The following is a 21,661-nucleotide window of genomic DNA, read 5'->3' as shown; positions in this document are numbered from 1 at the left end:
TGGAAACCTAGCTAGAAAGAAAGATTTTTTTGTAGGAGAAAGATGCGATCATCTGTCCTGTAAAATAAATGTCACGAGAACATCTACGTTCATATTGTTGTCAATGACACATTACAGCACTAAAATATCAGACACCAGCACCAAAATATCAGAAACCAGCACCAAGCCAAACAACATGAACAGAGTTCATTAAAGAGCCATTTTCCATTCATATTTTGTCTGGAAATTAACCTTGTGGCTATAAAAGTGCATAGAGGGAGCACAACTGCAAGGGGGATAACTTAATTTATGCCCAGCTCTTTGTTTGCTCAGGGTTGGGACACCGCTAAGACCGGGCCAGCCTTTTCAGCTGTTTCCCCATGTCATGGAGGAGCTCCCTTTGGGGGAACTCCTCCGCGTTTTTCAAACCGCAAATTTACACGGATCAGTCAACATTCCAAGCCATGGTACCCCAGCAAGGGAGGAATTCCATGATCTAATACTGTGTTCCAGACAAGAGTTGAGCGGTCCAGACATCGCCAGGCTTCTTGACCAGCAGACCCAAGACTATTGTGACTGGCTTGGTTACGTCAGAGTTTTCACCCTCGTTTGGTCTAATTCTCTATCATCTCATAAAAAGATATGGCAGATGTTATTTGTGTTCAAAGTAATTCTGGTAGAGAGGAGAGAGACCATACAGTAAGATGGTCCCAAACCCCACTGTMATTGTCAATCATTTCAAAGTATTTTTGTGTGCAAATTTATTTTAAAAAATCTGACAATGCAGCATATTTACACCATTTTCAAACAGAAGAGTTTTGCTAGGGATGTGTTTGATGAACCGCTGTCAGTAATGATGATGCGTCGCTGTTCAGTACAGGAATGAGGTGGCCATTGGACTACTGAAGGCATTCCTGTATTTTACTGCAGTGATGAACACATTGGCCAGAATTCTCTCTATGCTGTAATTTGGCCAGGAAAAATTCAAAAGGTGTATTGAATTTAAATGAAATTGAACAATGCATTGTCAAAGGCCTCAAGCAAACAATGCTTTGCACTATGCCTCTCTATACCTGTACGTTCAGACTTCTGTGCATGTTTATCACAGGACAATACTTTACTATACAGTTAGAACATGATTGATACACAACATTTCTCATGAAGCTGGTTGAGAGAATGCCAAGACTGTGCAAAGCTGTCAAGGCAAAGGGTGACTACTTTGAAGAATCTCAAATATAAAACATTTTGATTTGTTTAACACTTTTTTGGTTAATACATGATTCCATGTGTGTTATTTCATAGTTTTGATGTCTTCACTATTATTACTATTATTCTACTATTATTCTACAATGTAGAAAATAGTACAAATAAAGAAAAACCCTTGAATGAGTTGGTGTGTCCAAACATTTGACTGGTACTGTGGAATCTGCTTTGACAATGTGCAATATTCACTCTCATATTCACTCGCAAAAAAACACAGTTAGGCCATCTATCAATATGGACACAGATTTTAGTCTGGCGTGTCAAATCCAATGCACTCAATTTAGCATCATGTTGACAAAAGATCTATGAATCTGTACAAATAAAACTATCAATAGAAGCAGCATAGGTTTGGCTATAACTGAACCCAACACCTGTCAAATAGGAAGTTCCCCCAAGACCCACAAATTACTCCACATCAGCCAACAAATGGACACTGCCACAAGCAGGAAACATAACAATATGGATCAAAGCTGCGTAAGATTGTGTCAAAGCCAAGATATTTCCACTCGTTTTTGTTAGCCATGAAAGTTCCCCGTATTAAACAATGATCTGATCTAGATATTGCAATTATGAGAAATTGAACTCCCACGGCTGACAGTTAAAGAAAGCCATGGATAGAAGCCACTTCTTTGCATCAATGATATGCATTTTGACTTGGAACTACAGTTTATCAGGTATATCAGGAATTTAAAATGGGTTGCACCTGTCAAATCACAGGTCTGTGATATAAACGAGTCTTACTGGGCGCCTACTTTCCTATTCAAGTTTTCAATACGTACATTGCAATGCCCCCAAAAAATCTTTAACTTGATTAAAATCAATGCAATTAAATAATTAACTGAGAAGTTTTGCTAAAGTTTCACTAAATTGCGTCTCACGTGCGCCAAGAAGACAATGTTTTCGGCTTAAACTGGTTATGAAAGGAACAACAATTGTATCCAACCAAACTTACTCTAGGTACATTTAGTCAAGGCAAATCATTTATATATTCGAATAATGTACAMATTTGTTTCAATTAGACGTAATAGAATAGTTCAAATGTGAGTCATGAGCTGAAAGTAGGCTCGTGGCCTTGAGTTACCGTCACTCACTCAAACACCTGTACCGCTCACCTCGACTTTCGACTTCAGAAATACCGGCTTGGAATAGATAACGTTACATAATAGCCATAACTTCCCGTTGGTCTACTTTTGCTAATAAATTATTTCGTATTAAGAAATCAAAGTAATGACAACTTACCTGGTGGAGAGTTGTCCATTGGTTTCTCCTTTTTATCTTTTTTATTACCTGTACCCTTTTTATTTCCACCTCTCTCCCTTTCTTTCCCTTGTTTCTGGTCAGACATGTCTTATTCTGTGTAGTAAATCAATTCCTTGAATAAAACTAACGCCGAAGTATTTTCCAAAGTGTCGTCTGCCTGCAGTTCTCCGGTGAGTGTTACTCCAGTCAACTCTGGAATAGTTCGTATGCAAGAAAGTTTACATCTGCATCTTGGTAACTTGGATGGGAGGAGCGTATACAGCCTACACGCTAAGTAACGCCTTATGATTTAGAATGCGCTAGTGAAAATAATTTCGGGAAGGAATTCATCTATATTCCACTCCTACAAATGGTTACATAGTCTGAAGTACACCTGCCATGTTCCAGATGTAAAGCATAACTTGTCATGTTGTTTTCTTTTCAAACATTTGCTTTGTAAGTAGGTCCACCTCTGACAATTAAAACATGTTGGTCATCTGTACATGTTAGCAGAAGGCTATAATATTCAACATGGATGATTCTGTAATATTGTCAGAGGTTATATTGTCAAAGAGGTTATACTGTAATATTGTCAATTATTTGACCAATAGCCTAACCTAAGAGCAAACTACAATTTTCCATTTCATTGGATATATGACAACCACTGACACTGTCGCATTATGGCTTCTCACACCTGACACAGTGTACATTATACAGACCACACTAGACACTAAACCTTCAAATCACATGATAGATAGTGATTATACCCTACATTTCACCTCCCTTTGACCCACTACAGCCCTAGCAGCTGATAGACGTGAAGTAACCACTTCAAGTTGACAGACCAGACATTGAACTCTGATTGTCTACTCTACACAACTTAAAACCACTGAGCTGAAGCTACCAAATCATTAGGTCCCAGATAAAGTTAGGCTACTCATTATACCAGCGTACTGTAGTTCTATATATTGTTAAAAGTGTTTATCCCAGCATCAGTAAGTAGAAAGGCCAGACAGTTAGACAATATCATGTCGGTTGCCATAACTTCAGTTTCCTGATCTTAAACCACAGGTTAAGGAATATATATAGTTGGATATCATTATGTGGGTTTTGGGTGGTCTACAGTGCTACCACCTAGGTCGCATATGCTCCTAAATATTTTGCTGTGCTACCTGGAATTTTAATTTGGAAGCACCAGTGCCCCTAGAAAAAAATCACCTCGATGATAACATTTAGTGGAACAGAAGGAAAGGAAAGGGAGAGATTCTTCAGGAGATGAGTTTCAAAAGTAACTAGGATTCATATAGGCCCAATGTAGGCTACATCTACATTTTTWAAATCTGTTTTCTTGTGCTTTTTAACAATATATTTTGTCATTGCTGGCAATTCTTATAATTAATCCTCCAAATGTTTGTCATTGTGCTCCTAAGTTTGTTTCCTTAGGGGTTGCTGGAGCATACTCAACCACATGTGTGTACAGAGAAAAACCCTACAGATCACACTTACATTATGATTGTAGTACTATCCTTAATACACTGCCATAGCTTGTGTCAGTCCATATTCAATACGAATTGCTATCTTGAGATGGAACTGGGTGAATATTGGCCATATACAGTGCCTTCAGAAAGTATTCATACCCCTTGACTTATTCCACATTTTGTTATCTTACAGTTTGAATTCAAAATGTTTTTATGTCTCACCCATCTACACACAATACCCCATAATGACAAAGTAAAAACATGTTTTTAGAAATGTTTGCACATTTATTGAAAATTAAATACAGAAATATCTTATTTACATAAGTATTAACACCCCTGAGTCAATACATGTTAGAGTCACCTTTGGCAGCGATTACAGCTGTGAGTCTTTCTGGGTAAGTCTCTAAGAGCTTTGCACACCTGGATTGTACAATATTTGCACATTATTATTTTAGAAATGATTCAAGCTCTGTCAAGTTGGTTGCTGATCATTGCTAGACAGCCATTTTCAAGTCTTGCCATAGATTTTCAAGCCGATTTAAGTCAAAACTGTAATTAGGCCACTCAGAAACATTCAATGTCGTCTTGGTAAGCAACTCCAATGTATATTTGGAATTGTGTTTTGGGTTGGGTTATTGTCCTGCTGAAAGGTGAATTTGTCTCCCAGTATCTGTTGGAAAGCAGACAGAATCAGGTTTTCCTCTAGGATTTTGCCTGTCCTTAGCTTTATTCTGTTTCTTTTTATCTTAAAAATCGCTTTAGTCCTTGCCGATGACAAGCATACCCATAACATGATGCAGCCACCACCATGCTTCAAAATATGTAGAGTGGTACTCAGTGATGTGTTGTGTTGGATTTGCCCAAAATATAACGCTTTGCATTCATGACACAAAGTTCATTGTTCATTTTCATTTTACTTTAGTGCCTTATTGCAAACAGGATGCATGTTTTGGAATATTTTTCACTCTGTCATTTAGGTTATTATTCTGGAGTAACTACAATGTTGTTGATCCATCCTCAGTTTTCTCCTATCACAGCTATTAAACTCTGTAATTGTTTTAGTCACCATTGGCCTCATTGTGAAATCCCTGAGCGGTTTCCTTCCTCTCCAGAAACTGAGTTAGGAAGGACACCTGTATCTTTGTAGTGACTGGGTGTATTGATAAACCATCCAAAGTATAATTAACTTATTATGTGACTTTTTTTTATCCTGAACTTATTTAAGATTGCTATAACAAAGGTGTTGAATACTTATTGACACAAGATATTTCAGCTTTTTATTTTTTATTAATTGGTAACAAATTAATTCCACTTTGACATTATGGGGTATTGTGTGTAGGCTGTAACACAACAAAAAATGGACAAAGTCAAGGGGTGTGAATACTTCCACTGTAGCAGAGTGTCATGCGGAATGGGATTATTTAAGTACATTCCAAAATGTTAAAATGAACTGTGTTGTGCAAGTTGTTGAGTCATAATCCTACTGTATTTTGGCAGGAAGCATTGCAAGTACAGCAAGACAAGGCCTGTTGGAACAATAGTATAAAGATTTATGACTCGTACTTTAGAAAATGTCCTTTATACAAAAATAACGTTTGGGAACAGTAATTCCTTACTTCTACTTGACCTGACATAAAGTCTCCAGACTAACCTTCTGTCATAACTGGTCAGGAATATCCAAAGAAGCTAGCACTGAAATCCAAACAACTGTAACACTGAATTACCACTTTAAGCATCTAGAATCTCAGTTACATCCTATTTGGAAGGAACACAATCACGGGCAACTGGTCATTCTATAGCCTCCCCTTACATGCTTTTGGTGCCGACAAGCAGGAGCATGTTGCTGAATATGCTGCACAGGTCTTCTTTGATCGCTGCTCAGTTTGGCTCAGTGTGGGTGTTGGATGAATGGGTCTGTTTCAATAATAAATGTAGCACTCCCAGGTATGGCTTGGTCGTGTCAATATGGGAGATTATGCAGGAGAAGTTGAAGGGGATGATTCCCTTTTCAATCTAAACGTTCCTCTTCAGTGAGTCAGAGGCAGTGAGTCAGAGGCAGGAAGGGGTACCTGGGTCGTGTTCAGCAGTGAGAAAACTGAAGGGAGGATGAGCTACCTGAACATGTCCAATAAGAACACAGATTTTCATTTTTTTGTTGCAAATTGTTTTGCTACAGTGTGCCCTACTGAACATTACCCGGAGTCTAAGGAGTCACTTGGTTGTATGGGACTAGTGGACCACAGTGGAGGCCTTGTGGACAGCGACAAGGGCCCCACTGCATGTGTCAACAATGAGCCGTGAGAGAACGAACTGCAAGCACCTCAGAGAGGAAGCGAGAGAGAGAGGGAGTGAGGTGGTGAAGGGGAGAGGTGTAAGGGAGAGGTGAACAGAGAGTGGGGGAAATTCTATGTGACACAACCTGCTGTAATTCAATTGATAACAAAAACACAAATCCAGGAGAGATTGCGTTGAACGTGACGTTTGAGATGGAAAACACTGGGTATGGGTAAATCAAGTATCAGTATTATTAGTAATAGTGTACTGTTGAGATCATCGACTTGGAAGATAAATGAAACCATTAATTTTATCAGCAGTTCTAAAAATGTTTTAATAAGCCTGTGGTCTTACTCCCTGTCATTGTTAGCACGGTTTTACTATAGCTGTAACATTGACATCTAATGAATTTTACCATGTCCATAAAAAAATGACATCTGAAAAAAGCAAGTATTTGTCAGGCATATTGTGGTGATGTTGTCCTACATTTGAACAATTAGACAGCTGTTTGTAGCTGACATTCAATTGTATACGTGTATGAAATAACGTAAATGCTAGTTGACGTACACAATATATACAAGAGTACGTGGACACCAGTGGAGGCTGCTGAGGGGAGGACGGCTCATAATAATGGCTGGAACGGAGTGAATGGAATGGCATCAAACACATGGTTCCATTTACTCCACTCCAGCCATTATTATGAGCCGTCCTCCCCTCAGCAGCCTCCACTGGTGGACACCCCTTCAAATTAGTGGATTCGGCTATTTCAGCCACACCCGTTGCTGGCAGTTGTATAAAATCGATCACACAGCCATGTAATCTCCATAGACAAACATTGGCAGTAGAATAGCCTTACTGAAGAGCTCAGTGCCACCGTCATAGGATGCCACCTTTCCAACAAGTCAGTTGGTGAGATTTCTGCCCTGCTAGAGCTGCCCCGGTCAACTGTTATTGTGACTGCTGAAGCGTGTAGAACGTAAAAATTGTCTGTCCTCGGTTGCAACACTCTAATGTAAATGCTAGTTGACATTTATGACTTTTAAAGCAGGGGGCAAAAGGTTGCTCAAAATCTGGCAAACTGAGCATACAAAATACAGTGTGGTGTAGTTAACATATGTTAATAATTGCCTTTGAAGAAACAGTCGCTTATGAACTCATAGTGAGCTTATTATCTATGCATCAAATCAAATCAAATCAAAGTTTATTTGTTACGTGCCCCAAATACAACAGGTGTAGACCTTACAGTGAAATTCTTACCTACAGGCTCTAACCAATAGTGCAAAAAAAGGTATTAAGTGAACAATAAGTAGGTAAAGAAATAAAAACAACAGTAAAAAGACGGTGAAAAATAACAGTAGCGAGGCTATATACAGTAGCGAGGCTATATACAGTAGCGAGGCTATAAAAGTAGCGAGGGTATATACAGTAGCGAGGCTATAAAAGTAGCGAGGGTATATACAGGCACCGGTTAGTCAGGCTGATTGAGGTAGTATGTACATGTAGATATGGTTAAGTGACTATGCATATATGATGAACAGAGAGTAGCAGTAGCGTAAAAGAGGGGTTGGCGGGTGGTGGGTGGCGGGACACAATGCAGATAGCCCGGTTAGCCAATGTGCGGGAGAACTGGTTGGTCGGGCCAATTGAGGTAGTATTTACATGAATGTAGAGATAAAGTGACTATGCATATATGATAAACAGGGAGCAGCAGCAGCGTAAAAGAGGGGTTGGGGGGGGGCACACAATGCAAATAGTCTGGGTAGCCATTTGATTATCTGTTCAGGAGTCTTATGGCTTGGGGGTAAAAACGGGTGAGAAGCCTTTTTTGTCCTAAATGGTTAAATCATCATTCTTTTTATGTGGCATCAAATTCTGGAGGGAGTCCAGGCATTGAGTCGTGAAGGACTGAGTGAGCTGTTCTTTTCTGTCATCTCCAAAACACGTTGATTGAACGAGCTGCGTACATGGTGGGTCTTCCTCACCTACGACGGCTGTTTTGTCCAAACAGTTTATAGTGCTGAGGTCAAGGCACTTAAGTGGACCTCAAATTTCCAAAGTGCCTTTTCTCAGAAATGTTGCCTTTCCGTGTGTGTCGTCAGAGTAAACATGACGCCTACACGCAGAAAGCCAATCAAAACAAACGCTACAAATAAGTGTGCCTCAGATGTGATTGATTCATTCATTCATTGAGCACAGCATGTGTTGTGTCTTACTTCAGGACAGTGAATTAATGCAAACATGTTCCTAGACAGGAATGGCAATTCTGAACTTATTCTTGAAAAGTCTTCTAAATTCAACCTACAGTACGCTGTATAATGAAAAGATCTGTTGCCATAACCACAGTAAATCTCTTGATTAGCTATTCTTACCTGAAAGGGTTAATCATACTGCATTTTTGTCTGCTCCTTTTTTCTTAGTTGCTAGGAGTGGCTTCTCTCTATTCACTTCTTGTAGCTTGTTTGAACATGAGCAGACAGGTTTCCATCAAAGTATTTCTCTTGATTTCTAGCCTGGTTTCTTATGGATGCGGTCGGCGTCGCTCCTCTGGGAAGTCATACACAGTCTTATGCCACCACACCACATATCTCCACATATCTCCACGTGTTCAGTTCACGTGTCTCATTTGAATGTCCACACACTGCACACGCATCTTTGGTGTGTGGACATTCAGAGTTCAGAAGAGGTTAATAATGACATAAATAAATAGCCTGACTGGGGTTGCTTGGGCTTTGTTAATATGAGATTGTATACGGTCTATGCTCTTTATAGTGACGATAATGAGGGATGATCATTGTAATGGATTGCATTATCACGGTTGAATCAGAAACCCATGTGGAGTGGACATACATTAGATAAACACATTTGGAGGATGCACTTTAGGTTGCAACTTGGTTGCGACCATAGAAAGACCAACGTTTTCAGTGTAACTTGGACTTGGATTCGGTAATTCGTCAGTGCTCTTTCGAACAACGTGTGGGAGTTGAAAATCAATAGACTGACTTCACAGGTGTTGTAGTCTAAGTTTTTTACCGCCATAAAAGGCTCTGCCGGCCAAAAAGAACAGCACAAAGACTACTATTAAAGTATCTCATTGTAAATATTATGAGTGTGACGAGGCTAACATTAAACACGGCACTAATGCTTCAGTGTGTTATAACGTTTAGTTAAATGAAAAAGAGCGCACAGCTGAATCATCAAAGACTCCTACTCTTTTTTGCCGGGATGATCCAGATGTCTCGCGATGATGTGTGTACTTCTTGTCATGAAGTGTTTTCCCGATGCCTGTACCAGAGGGAAGTTTGTTAGGGTTTATTTAGTAAACACGGTATATCTCGAACAACAAAATATTCCACCACATAAAAGCCCTCGCTGCATATATCCAGCCTAGCATTTTTAATGCACAGTCACAATGCATATATGTACATACGTGCATGTCCCTAGGCGTCCCGGCCGTAAATATGCCTCACGATTGCACAGATAACCCAAAGACAGTCAAATATAGGTTTTCTGGGGTCCACTTGCAGCTCAGTAGACACACTTGTTTCAATACTGCATTATACACATTCTCTTCCTCTCTAAAATCTCTTACATACAGCATAGAACCTACTCACTGTACTATACGATTCATATCTCATTCATAGCACAATTACATCTAAGTTACAATCTTGCTTGCTGGAGGATGACCAAATAGTGATGACCAATTTCATTTTTGCTAAATTGACGTCAATTTCTTGACGTCAGTTTGTTTTTGCTTAGTTAGAGAGCGTCTGTGTCAAGGGTTCCCATATTTCACAGATAAAGGAAGTAAACAGGGAAACAACAGTCATGCCAGAGTCAGCAACCTCCATAGCTATTGAAGTGAATCATCTTGTTTATTAGTATTTTATTACGTCTTCTCAGCTAATGTTAGGAATGTTACTTCATCGTTGCAGCATATCAAACACATTTAAATTCTCAGGCTGTTTAATTCTCAAGCCATATACTGAAACTAGCCAGCATGTTTTGGAAGCTCTCTGCAAGGATCCAAACCATGTTCACTATAAGTGTTTCTCAGCCGTTTTATACCAGGGGAAAGCTATTGTCTCAGTATAGTTCTAGAGCACAGTTCTGTGGAAAACACTGGAAAACCGTGACAATATCGCTGAGTGGACTATCCTGGCTAAATAAAGATATATCCTGGCTAAATAAAGATATGGTGTGTGGAATATATTCTACATATCATTTCTCTGAGTGTTTGTGAGAGTCTTTAAAAGAGAAGGATCGTCTCTGTGGGAACAGAATGCCCTCATACCTTGATTATTCAAATGCAGCTCTTCACCTACTGTACAGTATGTGGTCTTGTCCCTAAAAAACGTAAAAGCACCGCTAGTTCATACTCTTCATCACCTTCAGTACTGTAATCTGTGCTAGCCTAGACAGCAGTACTGTAATCTGTGCTAGCCTAGACAGCAGTACTGTAATCTGTGCTACACTCTTAGAAAAGGGTTCCAAAAGGGTTCTTCGGCTGTCCCCATAGGAGAAACCTTTTTGGTTCCAGGTAGAACCCTTTTTGGTTCCAGGCAGAACTATTTTGGGTTCCATGTAGAACCCTCTGTCAAAAGGGTTCTACTTGGAACAAAAAAAGGGTTCATCAAAGAGTTCTCTTATGGGGACAGCCATAAGTTTCAGTTTCTAGATAGCACCTTTTTTCCTAAAAGAGTAGGCTAGATGGCAGTACTGTAATCTGTGCTAGCCTAGACAGTAGTACTGTTATATGTGCTAGCCTAGACAGGAGTACTGTAATCTGTGCTAGCCTAGACAGCAGTACTGTAATCTGTGCTAGGCTAGACGGCAGTACTGTAATCGGTGCTAGCCTTAGACAGCAGTACTGTAATCTGTGCTAGGCTAGACGGCAGTACTGTAATCGGTGCTAGCCTAGACAGCAGTACTGTAATCTTTGCCAGGCTAGACGGCGATACTGTAATCGGTGCTAGCCTAGACAGCAGTACTGTAATCTGTGCTAGGCTAGACGGCAGTACTGTAATCGGTGCTAGCCTAGACAGCAGTACTGTAATCTTTGCAAGGCTAGACGGCAGTACTGTAATCGGTTATAGCCTAGACAGCAGTACTGTAATCTGTGCTAGGCTAGACGGCAGTACTGTAATCGGTGCTAGCCTAGACAGCAGTACTGTAATCTTTGCAAGGCTAGACGGCAGTACTGTAATCGGTTATAGCCTAGACAGCAGTACTGTAATCTGTGCTAGGCTAGACGGCAGTACTGTAATCGGTGCTAGCCTAGACAGCAGTACTGTAATCTTTTGCAAAGGCTAGACGGCAGTACTGTAATCGGTTATAGCCTAGACAGCAGTACTGTAATCTGTGCTAGGCTAGACGGCAGTACTGTAATCGGTTATAGCCGGCAGTTGTAAAAACATCTAGAACATGCACAACCTGATCAACAAATTCTAACAAATTTGTGGGATAATATTGTTTCAATTGAAATGTTTTCTTTTCATCTGCTAATAAGGCTCATCATCCATAGCCTGGTCCCAAATCTGTTTGTGCTGTCTTGTCAAGTCCTAGGGTCATTGTCACGGCTAAAAACAAAACAGCACAAACAGATCTCGGTCCAGGGTACATCATTCCACAGTACTGGCTGTTTTCTGATTTGACACTTAGCAAGCATTCTGTTTTGTCAGGGTGTCATCTACCTGCAGAGCTACAATCCCCTCTGACCACCATCTATTATGCTGTGGAACCGGTTCATTAAAACCTGCTAACTCTGACTGGGCCATCCTGAAGGAGAGATATATATCTACACACCATCAGTTCACTTTAAAATTACTCTTATAATGTTCACATATATTATAAAAAATCTATTCTAAAAATGTTTTGTGATATCTTTTTTTTACACAACCAATGGGAAAACAAGACAACTGAAACACAAAGTTATAAGATAGAAATAGTTCAAGTGGATTAAACTAAAGTTCAATATATTAATCACTCTTAAACTCTACTTTAAATAATGAATGTGGAATTTCAATAAGAAGCCCTTATGGGCTTCACCAACAGAACAAGTCTCTGCTTTAGTGCAGACTTGTCAGAATGCATCCTGATGTATCCTGATGCAATTTGACAACTGCATATGCAAGTACTGCAGTCCTTCACTTCATCTGAGAGTGCAATAGAGGTGGCCCCAGATACCCTCTCTACGGATCTGAAATATGTTCATTAAGCTTGGGTGGTTTTCAGACTGTCATACCTTCCTATCGACATTGTGCCATCCCGGGATATTTGGTAATACCGGCACTGAACACAATGGGAGCTATTTTCAAACCCCACTGAGCCTCTCTCAAACAAATCAWATCAAAGTTTATTTGTCACGTTCTCCGAATACAGTGAAATGCTTACTATAGAGCCATCTATAGTGCCTAACCGACAGTGCAATTTTAAAGTAAAAAATAGGTATTAGGTGAACAATAGATAAGTAAAGAAATAAAAACAACAGTAAAAAGACAGTGAAAATGCAAATGCCAAYAGTACGGGTAGCCATTTGATTACTTGTTCAGGAGTCTTATGGCTTGGGGGTAAAAGCTGTTGAGAAGCGTTTGGGTCCTAGACGTGGCGCTCCGGTACTGCTTGGCATGCGGTAGCAGAGAGAACAATCTATGACTGGGGTGGCTGGGGTCTTTGACAATTTTTAGGGCCTTCCTCTGACACCGCCTGGTGTAGAGGTCCTGGATGGCAGGCAGTTTGGCCCCGGTGATGTACAGGGCCGTACACACTACCCTCTATAGTGCCTTGCGGTCGGAGGCTGAGCAGTTGCCGTACCAGGCAGTAATGCAACCAGTCAGGATGCTCTTGATGTTGCAGCTGTAGAACCTTTTGAGGATCGCAGGACCCATGCCAAATATTTTTATTTTCCTGAGGGGGAATAGGCTTTGTTGTGCCATCTTCCCGACTGTCTTGGTGTGCTTGGACCATTCTAGTTTGTTGTTGATGTGGACACCAAGGAATTTGAAGCTCTCAACTTGCTCCACTGCAGCCCCGTCAATGAGAATGGGGGTGTGCTCGGTACTCCTTTTCCTGTAGTCCACAATCATCTCCTTTGTCTTGATTACGTTGAGGGATAGGTTGTTATTCTGGCACCACCCGGCCAGGTCTCTGACCTCCTCCCTATAGGCTGTCTCGTCGTTGTCGGTGATCAGGCCTACCACTGTTGTGTCGTCTGCAAACTTAATGATGGTGTTGGAGTCGTGCCTGGCCACGCRGTCATGGGTGAACAGGGAGTACAGGAGGGGACTGAGCACAAACCCCTGAGGGGCTCCCATGTTGAGGATCAGCATGGCGGATGTGTTGCTACCTACCCTCACCACCTGGGGGCGGCCCGTCAGGAAGTCCAGGATCCAGTTGAAGAGGGAGGTGTTTAGTCCCAGGATCCTTTGATTAGTGATGAGCTTTGAGGGCACTATGGTGTTGAAAGCTGAGCTGTAGTCAATGAATAGCATTCTCACATAGGTGTTCCTTTTGTCCAGGTGGGAAAGGGCCGTGTGGAGTGCAATAGAGATTGCACCATCTGTGTATCTGTTTGGGCGGTATGCAAATTGGAGTGGGTCTAAGGTTTCTGGGATAATGGTGTTAATGTGAGCCATTACCAGCCTTTAAAGGCACTTCATGGCTATGGACGTGAGTGCTACTTTCTAAGACGAAAGTTAGCAATGCTAACAAGTATATGTAAAATCCCATAGCGAATGCTAGCTAAATGCTAATGAGCGCTTGTAAACATTGTATACAGTCTCTGACAAACTATTTGCAGGACATTCCAGCTCATAAAGGGATTTTTACAAAGCCCACGTTTCAGTAAAAAATAAAAAACGATAGTGTCCAGTTTAATTTCCATTCCCCTCAGAATAATCCTTTACGAATTATAAAACTAATCTGCATTTTATCCCATCATGATAGAGCCAGTCAATGGCAACCCTCTCTCACAAGTGCTTACCAAGGTCCCATTTTCTAAACATTAAGGAAATAGATTTGGCAACTCCCAAGACAGTCCTCAAGATAAAAAAAAAAATTCCACCCTACAATACATTGTGTGGGTACATTTGTAAGTATTCCAGCTGTTTTGACAAAGCCTGTTAGCTGAATCTCTGCAGTGCCATCATCCTTCAGACCTCAGGCAGTAAGATGCAATGGGTACATGTGAGCAGACATGTTACTACAGCAGCCCTTTGCTGCTTTGTTCATTTGATGAGCTTAACTATAAACTTGGAGTTGCCTGTCCATTCCTTCGTTTTTATGTGGTACTTGTGTTTCATTTTGTTATGTTGCATAACACGCGGAGGGGTATTTGTATTTTTGTATTTAATAAGGATCTCCATTAGCAGTTATATACAATTACAAATATTATATTTCATAACACTTTTCACAACACATTAAGTGTGTGCCCTCAGGCCACTACTCTACTATCACACATCTACAATACAAAATCCATGAGTACATGTGTGTAGAGTACATGTGCGTRTGTTATCATGTGTATGCGTGTGTCTGTGCCTGTGTGTGTGTCTCTTCACAGTCCCCGTTGTTCCATAAGGCGTATTTTTATCTGTTTTTTAAATCCAATTCTACTGCTTGCGTCAGTTACTTGATGTGGAATAGAGTTCCATGTAGTCATGACTCTATGTAGTACTGTGCACCTCCCATAGTCTGTTCTGGACTTGGGGATTGTGAAGAGAACACTGGTGGCATGTTTTGTTGGGTATGAATGTGTGTCCAAGCTGTGTGCTAGTTGTTTAAACAGACAGCTCAATGCATTCAGCATGTCAATACTTCTTACAAAAACAAGTAGTGATCAAGTCAATCTCTCCTCTACTTTGAGCCATGAGAGATTTACATGCATATTATTAATGTTAGCTCTCTGTGTCACGATCGTGTGGAGGAGAGACGGACCAAGGCGCAGCGGGATATGAATACATCTTCTTTTATTAGAACGACGAAGATGAACACGAAACGAAACACTTATACAAACTATACAAAACAACCGTGAAGCTACAAACRAAAGTGCACACACAAGCTACTTACGTTCAACATAGACAATTACCCACAAACACCTAAAGCCTATGGCTACCTTAAATATGGCTCCCAATCAGAGACAACAATAACCAGCTGTCTCTGATTGAGAACCAAATCAGGCAACCATAGACTTTCCTAAACACCTACACTCAACCATAGACATACCTAGACACATACACTCAACACAAACCCATACACTACAACCAATCTCTGAGATGAGTGTTACTGAAATAAGTGTTACTGAAATAAGTCTTACTGAAATAAGTCTTACTGAAATTAGTCTTACTGAAATAAGTCTCTGAAGTTAGACTTATAGTAGGTGAGTTGATCCTTGACATTGCAATAACCAAGATATTAGCCATGACGACCATTGGTTTGCTATGTGATACAAAATCTATTGAGTAGTCCACTACAGTCACTGAGGTCAGTATGAAAATGCTCTATACCATATAATCACCCAAAACACACACATACCCATGTCACACCCTGACCTAACTAAAATAATAAAGAAAACAAATAATACTAAGGCCAGGGCGTGACACTCTGAGTACATTGATCGTGTTGTTATCAAATCAAATTGTTTTGTCACATACACATATTTAGCAGATGTTATTGCTGGTGTAGCAAAATGCTTGTGTTTCTAGCTCCAACAGTGCAATAATATCTAACAATTCACAACAATACACACAGATCTAAAAGTAAAACAATGGAATTAGGAAATATAATAATATTAGGACGAGCAATGTCGGAGTGGCATAGACTAAAATACAGAAGAATAGAATACAGTATATACACTTATGAGTTGAAGAAGAACAGACTAGCACTTTATTATGGACAGACATCTCCCCATCTTACCTACTGTTGCATCAACATGATGAGTGACAACTGTCCTCTGAATCAAGTCTTACTGAAATACCCCCCCCCCCCCAAAAAAAAAATAACAAATAAAATAAGTCTTACTGAAATTAGTCTTACTGACAAGAGTCTAACTGAAATTGGTCTGAAATTAGTTTTACTGAAATTAATCTCTGGAGATGAGTGTTACTGAAATAAGTGTTACTGAAATTAGTCTTACTGAAATAAGTCTCTGAAGTTAGACTTATAGTAGGTGAGTTGATCTTGACATTGCAATAACCAAGATATTAGCCATGACGACCATTGGTTTGCTATGTGATACAAAATCTATTGAGTAGTCCACTACAGTCACTGAGGTCAGTATGAAATGCTCTGTTTTGTTTTTGAGAATAGAGGGGACCATCTAAAATATTTATCACTTTTCTTGCTCCACTAGTTATGGTTCACTGCTTCTGAACTGAGCTTGACAACTGCAGCATCACCTACTGGTATAATGATACTCCAGGATAGTATTTCATTTATAGAGTATTCTGCTCCAATAATAAGATAGAGTTTTGTAAAATGTAAAGACTATAGAGCAAACAAATAGCTAGTAAAATGACGCTGATGATTTGTGTCTTAGCCGGTAAATCAAGCCTCAATTACGCAATTACATACTCAATTAACTACACTGGCCAAATTAACACAGGCAGCACTCCCCCCCCCCCACACGCTCCCCACATCTAAAAATGGCATGTCTGGTACTCTGGCAAGAACCTACTGTCTATTTACATTTAGACTGTAGTAATTTAGCAGATGCTCTTATCCAGAGCGACAGACAATAAGTGAGTTCAAACGAGGAGTATTAAACAACCACATAGGAGCGTCGTAAGTAAACAACAGTAAATGAAATGTCAGTAGTGACTTTAAAAAAAAAATAGTGCTGTAGTGGACTAACAAGTAAGTTYTGGTAACGCTTTAACAAGTTTCCCTTTTACCTATGTAACTGAACAACAGTAACGTATTAACATGTAATTACATAGTAACTGTCCTGGAATGTTTCCTCAGTGTGTGTGTAAGCGGACAACCACAAATAACGGTATTTCAGATGGAGCTGATAACGGTGATCCCAAACCCCCTCCCACCTGTATCACACACAGCCCCCTGAGGAACGAGAGACTTCTGAARCACTACATCTTCTAACGTAAATATTAGAGCTGATTGAACAGATTGCAGTCCACCACCTGCATATTCTCAGTGGGCTGGCGAACTGTGTGTCACTGAGCCGAGTGGAGGCGGACTAGTGACTTACAACAGGATACGTCCTCCAAATAAACCCACTCACCCTGTAGTCCATTTGTTGCTAAACATTACTGACTCAGTGGATTAAGGGGAAACATGCCGGGTTGACAAATATGTTCATTCAATATCTAGAGCTTTTAGTTTTCTGTATTTGTTGCCGTTGATTAGTCAACGGTTTTGTTTGAATAAATAAACATACCGGTAGATAACTCTGATATTTTAAGGGGCCTTCTGAGTGGCGCAGCAGTCTAAGGCACTGCGTCACTACAGGCCCAGGTTCAATCCCAGGCTGTGTTGCAGCCGGCCACAACTGGGAGACCAATGGGCCCAGCACCATCCGGGTTAGGGGAGCTTTTTAAATGTATTTTATCTTTATTTAACTAGGCAAGTCAGTTWAGAAMAAATACTTTTCAATGACAGCCTAGGTTAACTGCCTTGTTCGGGAGAAGAACAACAGATTTTTACCTTGTCAGCTCRGGGATTCGATCTTGCAACCTTTTGGTTACTAGTCCAACACTCTAACCACTAGGCTGCCATGCTGCCCCTAGTGTTTGGCCGGCCGGGTTGTCCTTGTCCCATCGCGCTCTAGCAACTCCTGTGGCAGATTCGTGTTTCGGAGGTCATATGGCTCTCGACSTTCGCCTCTCCTGAGTCCATATGGGAGTTGCAGCGATGGGACAAGACTGTAACTACCAATTGGATATCACGAAATTGGGAAGAAAAAGGGGTAAAAAAAAGAACAGATATTTTTTAAATCTGACATTCTATTACAAACATGAACAAATGGGTTTCAGAACATGTTCTTACAGACTATAGCGATACTACTAGCAATTGCGACAAAGTGCACGTGTACAGATACTTTTTTCTCCAAACAATATTATCACTGCTTCCTTAGGGAATTCTTAACAGGGGTGTGGTATTGTACATCATACAACTATTTGTGGATTTGCCTGAAAACATGACTCCATTATCCATGGTGACAGGTTTAAAGAAGGCCATTAGATAGGCGGCCCCAGTTAGTGGGTGAGACGAAAGATTAGAGATATTCAGAGGCTACAGTATATCTCTTTCCAAAGTTTTCTTTGGATTTAAAATAGTTCTTCACAATATAATCTTCGCTTAAATGTCACACTCTCATCCTTAAATGTCACACACTTCAATGACTAGATTTCATAGTTTAGTGACATCATACGAGGGGAAATTAGTAAACTTATATTTACTTTCTTGAAATGGAAGCGGTATTGTTCATCGGTTAATGTAGTTTGAGATATCCAAACATGAGGTTCAACTCCTGTGATCAACATATTTAACCCTGTCCACAGTCTGTACCAGATCTGTAARTAAACTGAAAAGCAACAAAAGGCATCACTGCCATCTTGGACTGTGGACTTGCAGAATTTGTGAACGTTCCAAATATTTCAAGTTTAAATCATTTATAAGCCTAGATATTAGACAGGGCCTTAAAAATGAGGCCATTGGTAGAATATGCAATATCCACGGACAGTATATTACAATATTTTAATATCTTCCAACTATAAATCTCTCGGACGATGGTAAAACATTTTGGATGTGTATTTTGGGTCAAGGTGTTCAGAGACCACGCTGGGTCAGAGATGAGGAGGAGAGAAGGATAGAGAGAGGAGAAGAGTAGAGGAGGAKGAGAAGCGGAGAGGAGGAGAAGAGGAGAGAAGGATAAATCACTCCCTGTCCAATCCATTTGCCAAAATAGTTCACCGCACCACCATTAATTATTGAGTAATCAAATGCAACCATCAGATCAGTTCACTTAAACCACTGACCCTCGCCTTCTCTGTAACACAGCTGGAGCGTTAAGTAATTTAGTCTGCCTCCAAAATGGCACCCATATCCCCTACATTATAAAGTGCACTACTTTTGATCAGGGCTCTGGTCAAAAGTAGTGCACTATATAGAGAATAGGGTGCCATTTTGGAGTCTCTTTCTCATCAGACCGCCTCCAGATGGAGTCCTCAGCACACAGCACCCTCTACTGTGAGACAGACACCACCAGGGGATGAAGCTATTTCTATGGGAATGAATCTGTTTGTAAGAGTAACAGAACTACACCATGTTATCAGTCAAACGCCATTTTAAAAAGTTACCCATATGTGTTAAATTCTGTTCCTATTATAACAGCTAGCTCTTACGTTAATAATAGTGTGTTATACACTGTATACAAAACATTAAGAACACCTGCTCTTTCCATGATGGGCAAATGATGGGCCTGTGGACCCAATCCCTGAGAGATATATTTTCAAAATATGAGGTTTAACATGTTTTATGCTGTCTACATAAAATTCTATCCCTAGCCACTAACGCCCCAATGGGGACCAATATTACCTATCCCTAAACTCTTCAGAAATAAGGGTTCCCTGGGGTACAAAAATATCAAAATACACATAGTATACCTTCAGAGTTACACATAAGGATCTCACCTGTTACTGTTCAGTACCTTTAAGGGTATACAGTATGTGCAGATAAAGAGTATAATGGTAAATGTTTGTACCCCAAAAACACATCACACTCTAACTCTCAAAAAAGGGGTACAAACACACAATGTGAAGGTAGATTTCTGTTTCCCAGGGTACAAACGTATTTAGTATACCCTCAATAGCCTTAATACCTACCATAAGGTACAATTATGCCACCTAAAAGGAACTAATKGCTTTGCCACTGAGGTGGTACCCTAAAAAGGCACATTTGTACCATAATTATTATCATCATCATATTTCCCAGCATGCTCTACTCCAGTTTGATTTTTGTTAAAACATTTTAGTTTTTTCCATGTACATTGATTGATTAATCTTATGCTACACAAAGTTATCTGTAGATTAAATAGATTTTTCTAAACTAATCCAATCAGCTAGTTAATTTTTTTTGCACCCATTACTGAAATGGTTGTTCCAGCTTAAATGCTTAAAGTAGTCTCATCACAATGTTCCAAATCATGACAGTCATTATAAATGCAGGTTGCAGGTTAATAAAAATTCCATCTGTTGGATATCCTAACTCTGGCTGGATTCTAATTGGAATTACAAATCACTTTGTAAACCAGCATAATGTGATTTGCAGAAGTCTGGTTACTTTCTCAAATTTCCCAGGTTTTCAAAAATCTGAGTTGCAATATCCCTGGATCCAGGAGGGAATAAGTAGGAAAACATTCAACCAGGATTTTGGAAGTTCTGGGAATTTTGGGGAAATTACTGAATATTTGCAAGCCTACTTGCAGACCTGATGTGGCCTCTAAACCATGAGTTTCAGGCCACTGTATTAGGGTAAAACTAGGCTTCAAAATGAGGTCTTATGAGATATGTAATGARTTGTCATAAAGAGCTTAAAATGAATGTGTCACGCCCTGACCGTAGAGATCCTTTTTATGTCTCTATTTTGGTTGGTCAGGGCGTGAGTTTGGGTGGGCATTCTATGTCTGGTGTTCTATGTTGTCCTTGTTTTGTATTTCTATGTGTGTGGCCTGGTGTGGTTCCCAATCAGAGGCAGCTGTCTATCGTTGTCTCTGATTGAGAATCATACTTAGGTAACCTGTTCCCACCTGTGTTTGTGGTTAGTTGTTTTCTGTTTTGTGTGTCGTCACCTTACAGAACTGTTCGTTTGTTGTTTTGTCAAGTGTTTTGTATTTTATTAAAGTAATATGAACACTTACCACGCTGCAGCTTGGTCCTCTTCTCCTTCTCCCTAAATGCAAGTAAAACTAAATGCATGCTCTTCAACCGATCGCTACCTGCCTGCCTGTCCAGCATCACTACTCTGGACGGTTCTGACTTAGAATATGTGGACAACTACAAATACCTCGGTGTCTGGTTAGACTGTAAACTCTTCCTCCAGACTCACATTAAACATCTCCAATACAAAATTAAATCTAGAATCGGCTTCCTATTTTGCAACAAAGTATCCTTCACTCATGCTGCCAAACATACCCTCGTAAAACTGACCATCCTACCGATCCTCGATTTCAGCGATGTCATTTACAAAATAGCCTCCAACACTCTACTCAACAAACTGGATGCAGTCTATCACAGTGCCATCCGCTCTCGTTGGCTGGCCCTCGCTTCATACTCGTYGCCAAACCCACTGGCTCCAGGTCATCTACAAGTCTCTGCTAGGTAAAGCCACGCCTTATCTCAGCTCACTGGTCACCATAGCAGCACCCACCCGTAGCACACGCTCCAGCATGTATACTTCACTGGTCACCCCCAAAGCCAATT

General features: G+C 40.3%; 1 protein-coding gene across 6 annotated transcripts in view; it reads right to left on the bottom strand.

Annotated features, from left to right (window-relative positions):
• The window catches only part of nrg1 (neuregulin 1), a 165,705-nt gene that overhangs the window by 89,191 nt on the left and 54,853 nt on the right, over positions 1 to 21,661 (bottom strand). For 2 of the 6 annotated variants that reach the window (XM_070442887.1, XM_023984625.1), the window contains exon 1: positions 2,482 to 2,736. The exons of the other annotated variants lie outside the window; for them this stretch is intronic. In XM_070442887.1, the coding sequence (XP_070298988.1) occupies positions 2,482 to 2,587 (106 nt within the window). In that variant the 5' untranslated portion in view covers positions 2,588 to 2,736. Of the gene's footprint in view, positions 1 to 2,481; positions 2,737 to 21,661 lie in introns of those variants that run through there. 6 annotated transcript variants of the gene reach the window in all.

Source organism: Salvelinus sp. IW2-2015, linkage group LG4q.1:29 (assembly GCF_002910315.2).
Source record: "Salvelinus sp. IW2-2015 linkage group LG4q.1:29, ASM291031v2, whole genome shotgun sequence".
Lineage (NCBI taxonomy): Eukaryota > Metazoa > Chordata > Actinopteri > Salmoniformes > Salmonidae > Salvelinus > Salvelinus sp. IW2-2015.
The sequence above is the reverse complement of the archived record's forward strand: the minus strand, read 5'-3'. Positions and strand labels throughout refer to the sequence as shown.